We start from the raw sequence: 7203 nt of genomic DNA, 5'->3' as shown, positions 1-7203 counted from the left end.
ACAGGTAAAGCTTTAAGCTACCGTGTGAGGCGGCCCTCACTTGTTTGTAAATTGTAGTGCACTGAGCACTTATACCTATACAACGGCAGCACGTGCCACGGCCCCAGGCTCCAGAAAGGCAAAACTTTCAAAGAAAGGAAAAGAATCACAATAAATGAGGTTTTAAAAAGCATGGGAAAAGCAGAAAAAGTGCGTGCCTTTTGAAGTCAATGTGAGCCTGGTCGGAAGACGCAGGCCCGAGGTCCTCGTTCCCCTTCTCGTCGCGGCTTGCGTTCGCCCTCTCTCTCTCTCTCTCGCTCTCGCGCGTTGGTGCCTGCACGCTAGGGTTTCTCTCCAGCACGCCGGACTCGTGCGGCGGGTCTCTCTTGTCATCATTAATCAGAGCATCATCAATCGGAGTCTTCCGCCATTCCTTCGTCACGGTAGGACTTCGCCTTCTGCCAATCTTACTGAATCATCGCCTTGAAAGCAAAAACTCATTGTCCCTGTGCTTTAATCGGAGTGATCATTCGCAAGAGTGTGCAGCTCTGCCACAGGCCTTTGAAGATCTCCTGCACAATCATACAAGATGCAGGCCTCACATTTGCTCCTGGAGGAGCCCATCCGTCTCGCCTCCATTCTTGAGCCATCTAAGCCTGTAAGTTATTGTGTCCACATCTTCATTAAACACCCGCAAATTGGAGTTTTAAGCATAGGCTTTGGTCTTTGCATTAGTTAGGGGGAATGGTGTTTTTCAATCGATGGATTCGTGCCAATCTGTTTCTCACAGTATTTTATCTTCTGCAGTCATTCTTCCCCGCTATGACAAAGATTATTGGGACGCTGGGACCAAAATCACGAACTGTCGAGGTCATCGAAGCCTGCTTAAAGGCTGGAATGTCTGGTTGGTATAAGTGATTTGATTAAAATTATGGCCTTTGAAATTACCAGAAGAATGTGTTATTATCCAGATAGCCTATTGTTCATCTGTGGCAGATGAATGCAACCAGCATTTTGCACTCACGTACTCCGATCCTTGCACTGATGTGAATCCGATGCTGGCATTATTAGCACATCAGCATAGATAATTAGTTTGGATATATTTTTGACCGTCCTCTGGTCATATCACTCCCACAATCCACGGTCTTAGAAGGCTAACATATTTGCAAATGGCTTGAAAAGATTAGTACTAACTTGTAGGGTCAAGCCTCCAGCATCACTAGTCTCACTACTTGCTTAGTATATGATTGAGTTAGGGAGCATACAGTCAAAATGCATACGTTGATGGATTTGTAAAGACAGGTAATTCTTTTCATATTGGACATATTTTGTTTATTTGTTGTAGTTGCACGCTTCGATTTTTCTTGGGGCTCAGATGAGTATCACCAAGCAACCCTGGAAAACTTGAAGAAGGCTGTGAAGAGTACAAAGAAACTTTGTGCTGTATGTAGCTATTTGCATCATCAATTGACTTTGTTCTGCTTGTAGATAGGTTTCTCAGTTAGTGCCTCAGGATTGATGTGTGAGCGGCTGCTTGGCTGTTTCTGATGTTGCTTGATTGATGCTTATGGTGCAGGTCATGCTTGATACAGTTGGCCCAGAACTACAGGTTTTTAACAAAAGCGAGAAACCCATTGCACTTGAAGCTGATGCAATGGTGACAATAACACCTGATACAACGAAAGAGGCATCATCTGAAATTCTGCCCATTAACTTTGCTGATATAGCGAAGGTGATTGTTTGTGCTGTATGCTTTTGCACAAGTGGCTAGCAGATGTATATTCTCAGAACTACATTGACACTTGGTACTTTCTATTTCCTCACTACAGGCTGTCAAACCTGGGGATACCATTTTCGTTGGCCAGTACCTTTTCACAGGCAGTGAGACTACTTCTGTTTGGCTGGAGGTATTGACTCTTACTTTGTGATAATCAATAGTTCCGTGCAAAGAGAAACTTCATCCATTCAATTGTCTTGTTCCAATTTTAAACATCTGTGAATAAACTTCTCATAGATGTGTTTATGCATTTGGATCAATCGGTTTGCTGAAGTTTTTGGAATCTGCTGCACTCTGGACAATTACATCAAAATGTGATAACAAGCTGGTTTTGCTTATGATTTGAGTCTCTGTCCTACTTTGTGAATTGACAGTAAAGGGATGCTAACATTCCAGAGTCTAGAGGGCACACATGTTGACCTTCTTCTTGCTTCTTTTATCTGAACAGGTAGTGGAAAGTAAGGACAAGGATGTTGTTTGCCATGTGAAGAATAGTGCTACATTAGCTGGTTCCCTGTTTACTGCACATGCTTCACAAGTCCACATTGACCTCCCAACTTTGACAGAAGCAGATAAAGAGGTTATATTTTCAGCAGATATTATTGCTTTGGAGCTGAATTTGCTTGCTAGAGTTGACTGGTCACACCATGTTGTGTTTTCCTGTTAAGGCTATTGCAACGTGGGGAGTACGGAACAGCATTGATTTTGTCTCTCTTTCTTATACTCGTCATGCTGAAGATGTCAGGGCGGTATGTGCAACATCTTTTCTTCTTATTAAACTGAGTTATTTAGGATTGTTTTGTTTTTGGCAGGGTCTATTGGCTTATGGTAAAAGATTCTATATTTACTTTATTCTAGGCAGAAAAGAAGTTACTGGATCAAAGCTATAACCGAGTGAACAGGATCAGTTTCCAAGATAGGACAGAGGCAATATGTACAGTTTCAAGTTGCAAAGATTAATCTTGCAACAAAAAGAATGTGCAGAAATCTGCTGCAGACTTTAGTGTCGCAAGTGAACCATGTTAAGCTACTGCAGATTTAGCCTAAAAAACAAACTCACACCAAGCATCAGTGAGGGTGTCAGACTAGGTGAATGCAATGGATGATGGAGAGTTTTGAAATCTTCCAAAAAGATTACTGCCTATTGATTGGGGTATTGCTATATATCGCTGAAAGTTCCCAAACTGGCCGATCAGCTGACAGGGCACGTATTGGACCAGTTCTACCAGCAATTAATGCTGGATAGCTGCATAAAATGTGTTGTTTACTGCATTTATTGCAGCAAAAATCTGGTTGCTAGTATCTCCAGTGTGAAACCAATCAAGACATCATTAAATTGTAAGCAACTGAACTGGTTCACTTTGCAACGGGTCTGAACACACTAAAAAACTGACTCAAATTGTAATGCACTGAATTGGACTGAAATGCACGCTAATGAAAGGGTTGAAAGTAATCAAAGCTTCTTTGTCTTTGTTAGACTTTGATGAAGCTCACACTAGGAGACCACAACATGAAGTAATACGGGCTAACACCCCCTCTTAGATCTTGGGAAGTGTTTGAAGGCCCAACAATCTTGTATGGTGAAGCATGAAAGCCTAAGGAAAAATGCTTTGTGAAGAGATTGTTGCATTGTCTTGTGTGAGACAACGAACCATTGCTAGCTCAGAATCCATGTTTTGCTCCGAATATAATGGTTGTGAACCTCTTTTTTTCATGTGAGCATGAAACATGGGGCCCTTAGCCAGAGCTAGGGCACTCAATTATCCATGCATAAAACTATGGGTTGTGGTTGAGGAAAGCCAATCTCCATCAACATCTGGTGTAGCCAAATTGTCTCTTTGAGCAGTAGAGCAGAGTGCATAATACTTGGCCTTTGTAGAAGATAACACCATGTAGGTATTTCTTGTTGCTTTGTGAGATGGTTCTTGATCCAAGGAGAAGGCAAAACCTATAGTGGAGCGTCCATAGTCAATATCCTCAACCCAATTTGAGTCGCTCTTGTTATTTTGCCATTTTACTCTGTCATCCTGTCATCTCTTGGTTGTGAGCTCCATTAGAGTTAGAGTTTGATAGTGGCATTGGAGCTCCAAGTGTCATTTCCACTTTGTTTTGTGTGCATTTCCTTCCCCAGTCAGTTTTAGGTATGCATTTCTATGTTTTGCCTAGTGCTTGTCAGTTTGGGCAATCCCTGTAGGCTGTGATCAGCCCTTGTATGTTGTGATCTGCCCTATAGTTGCCACGTCAGCGTTTTTTTTGCAGCTTTTACTACAGTTGGCTAGATTTGATGTAGTTTGATTGCATATTTTTTGCCAATTTTTTGTTGGTCGGCTAGATTTTGGGGGATGTTGGCAATATATAGCCACATCTGATAGTAAATAGATCTTCTTTTTCCATTGTTTGTAGCTTGCTGGAGATTGCACATTTTGTCTCCATCTCTAGTGCTACTATCATTTTCAACCCGATCTGATGTCCTCATTGATGTTTTAGACTGCGTGTAGGGACTGAACAATCCATGATTGTATTTAGCTTTCTTTCTAGATTCAATGCAAATTTCACTTTCGTTTTTGCTGTCTTTTTTTTTCTCCTTTTCTCTTTGTGTTTGTGTTCCTCTTCCTTTGCACACTCACATCGTATCATCGCCTAAGCGAGGACACATGGGGTTTCCTTTAGAAAAGACCATCCTATTGTCATGAGGACGTGAAATTTTATTGCTTTGCTTAGCATTTGATTAAAAGTTTTAGAAAAGGCCATCCTATTGTCATGAGGACGTAAAATTTTATTGCTTTGCTTAGCATTTGATTAAAAGTTAATCAAATGTGCTAATGTGACTTGCATGTGTAAGATGCTAGTTAATTATTTCACATTGTGGGACCCAGGACTTTGAAATATGAGTTGATGCTAAAGGCAAAAGTAGCAATAAGTTATGTCTAACAAGTACTATGTGGTAATCGGTGTCAAATTTTGGCCTAGATCAATTTGTTGGCCACTAATGTCAATGGTGACATTAGAGACTAGGCATAAGTGGTAAAGTGTGCATTTCAATTTATGTGAATAAATTACTTGCTGTATTTACAGTTAAATTAGGTTATTATCATCCTTTTCGAGGAGGAAGCTTGGTTTCAAGGTTCCATTGTTGGGATGCCACCAACTCCCTTGAATTGGTGGGCTTGAGGCACTTAATTGAAGGTCAAAAGCTTTGTCCTAGTGTTGAAATTGTATCTAGTTGAGCATTATAGTAAGAATGTCTTTAAATATTGTAATGGGATCGAGCAAGGATGATGCCTCTCAATTTGAAAATTCACAAAGTGTTGGGGGAAATGCAATGCTTGATCTTGGACAAGGCACGTAACATGGACAACAAGTTGATAATGTTGGTTTAGACCAAAATGTGGATCCTTCTAAGCATTTAGTAGTTGATGGTCTACAAGAGGGAGAGGAATTTGATGACTAGTTTAAAGATTAGTTGAGGATAGTAATTGGTAAATGATTCTCAATTCATGTGCTTTTAGAACCCCTTAAAGGAGGGCAACAAATGCAAGAAGAGGAAATTGTCTTCAAGAGTTCAGGATAGCAAGATACATCGAAGGAAGAGCCAATACAACATGATGTTTCGAATGTGAGTAATGAGCATAAGCAAATGATGCTAGTGGGGCAATTGATGTATATGCAAGGCGAACTTGAAAGTGCCAATCCATTGCTTTGTTGGGGCAATTGATGCATAAGCAAATGATGCTAGTGAAGCAATTGTTGGGTATATATTACTTTATATATGTGAACTCTTCCTAGCGGGTGTAAGTGTACCGTACCCTAATTATAAATATGCTCTTTTAATTTGCGTATCACACTGATACACACCTATTCGTCGACTCACACTCTCACAGTTTAGTACTATTGAGCACCTCAATTAATGTGCTATCCTCTCTTTGTGTTTTCGCTTCTACTTGACAAATTGGTATCAGAGTTGTTGGGTACAACATTTGTTCTTTCCTAGAGTGTCACAGGTCGCAACACAGGATCCAGCCAACGGACAACACTCGACACATGCATCAGGTTGAGGTGAAGTGAAGAGCTGAGGAGAAGTGATAAACACAGGTCGCATAGATGACCAGCACAAGGTGTGTGTTGATAGACTGGCAGGTGACAGGTTGCAAGGGCGACAGTATTGTTGTAGGCGTGACAATTAGTCGGGCTGTGGGGAGTAGGTTAGATGGGCGGCTTGACGAGGACTGACGGCCTTGACCAGCGCGTGGCGACAAGGCTAGGTGTTAGACGCGCCTGCGTGACGGGCAACAGGGGATAGACAACAGTCGGGCTGCATGAGTTGATAGGGGTTATGCGACGTGGGTTGCACGGATTGACGTCTGTTAGACGGGCAAGTCAACAGCCCCATTTAAAAAGAAGGAATTTGGGGTTATTTTATTTCCTCTCTTTTGGGTGTTCGCGCAAGTAAGTACAGAACACGAATTTGTGTAAATTTGCTCCTTAAAATTTGGGGCTTTTCTCAGATTTGGTATTAGACACACGATTCAATGATTTCTAAACCATAAATTGCAGACATTGAGTACACAAGTTTCGTAAATTTTGAAAATTTTCAATTCAAGTGAAAATTTTGCTTGGTTGAGTCAATTTTTTGAAAATTTGTGGACTCTTGGACCTCGAAATTTGGGGCTTTTGCAGAATCCGTGAAATTTCTGCAACATTAGCCCGTACTTGATACTCGGGAAGATGTATTGATGCAATTGGAGCAGATTCACTGCAAAAATTTTGGGGCTTTTCACATTGGTGATGTATTTTGAGTTGATTTGAGATTGGAGAGTGAAATTTGCAATAGATTCATTGCTGAGTGGAAGTTTTTTGAGCTTTGGATGCTTCAAATGTTGAAAAAGGGGCAGTTTCCCTTGGTATATGTATTGCTGAATACTCACTATGCAGTGAAATAGTGGTAAATACAGTATTTGGGTCATTGCATTTGGGTATTATGGTGATGTATTACTAAAGTGGGAGCTGCCTTTAATGCAAATGTATCAGATTTGATTCATGTATACGCTATAATTAGTACTTAAGACTGAAATTGCAGCTAAACATCTCCTTCTTGGACATCTTGGAAGTAAAAGAGTGTGTACTTGTTGTTATAATTCAGCAACCTTGCTATTGGTTGAAAGCATTCAGCCCTTTATTGCAGTTGTGTATTGTTGAAGATGGCTGGTAGTGCATCTACATTTGACATAAATAATCTCTTTGAGATTCGTAAATTCGATGGCAATTTTGATCTTTGGAAAGATCGTATGTAGGGTATACTCTTTCTAAATGATTGCTCTAATGCTTTAGCAAAACATAAGCATGTTGCTTTGTCATATGAGGATTGGGCTAAAATGAATAAAAAGACGATTATTTACATTAAAATGGCCATCACAGATGATGTCTTGGTTAATATAAAGGGGCTTGAT

At 40.6% G+C, this 7203-nt stretch overlaps 1 protein-coding gene across 3 annotated transcripts in view; it reads left to right on the top strand.

Annotated features, from left to right (window-relative positions):
• The first annotated feature begins 200 nt into the window (after window positions 1-200).
• LOC148036613 (pyruvate kinase 1, cytosolic-like) overlaps window positions 201-7203 on the top strand; it is a 33198-nt gene continuing 26195 nt past the window's right edge. Inside the window, exons 1-8 of one of the 3 annotated variants that reach the window (XM_087678612.1) lie at window positions 201-422; window positions 537-637; window positions 787-883; window positions 1325-1422; window positions 1556-1711; window positions 1809-1886; window positions 2205-2336; window positions 2425-2505. In XM_087678612.1, the coding sequence (XP_087534738.1) occupies window positions 569-637; window positions 787-883; window positions 1325-1422; window positions 1556-1711; window positions 1809-1886; window positions 2205-2336; window positions 2425-2505 (711 nt within the window). In that variant the 5' untranslated portion in view covers window positions 201-422; window positions 537-568. Of the gene's footprint in view, window positions 423-525; window positions 638-786; window positions 884-1324; window positions 1423-1555; window positions 1712-1808; window positions 1887-2204; window positions 2337-2424; window positions 2506-7203 lie in introns of those variants that run through there. The other 2 variants (XM_087678611.1, XM_087678613.1) reach the window with 2 other exon arrangements.

The sequence above is a fragment of the Lygodium microphyllum genome, chromosome 5 (genome assembly GCF_053477565.2).
Source record: "Lygodium microphyllum isolate KBCC chromosome 5, Lygodium_microphyllum_v1.1.10, whole genome shotgun sequence".
Classification (NCBI taxonomy): Eukaryota; Viridiplantae; Streptophyta; class Polypodiopsida; order Schizaeales; family Lygodiaceae; genus Lygodium; species Lygodium microphyllum.
This window is presented reverse-complemented; position numbering and strand designations above follow the sequence as displayed.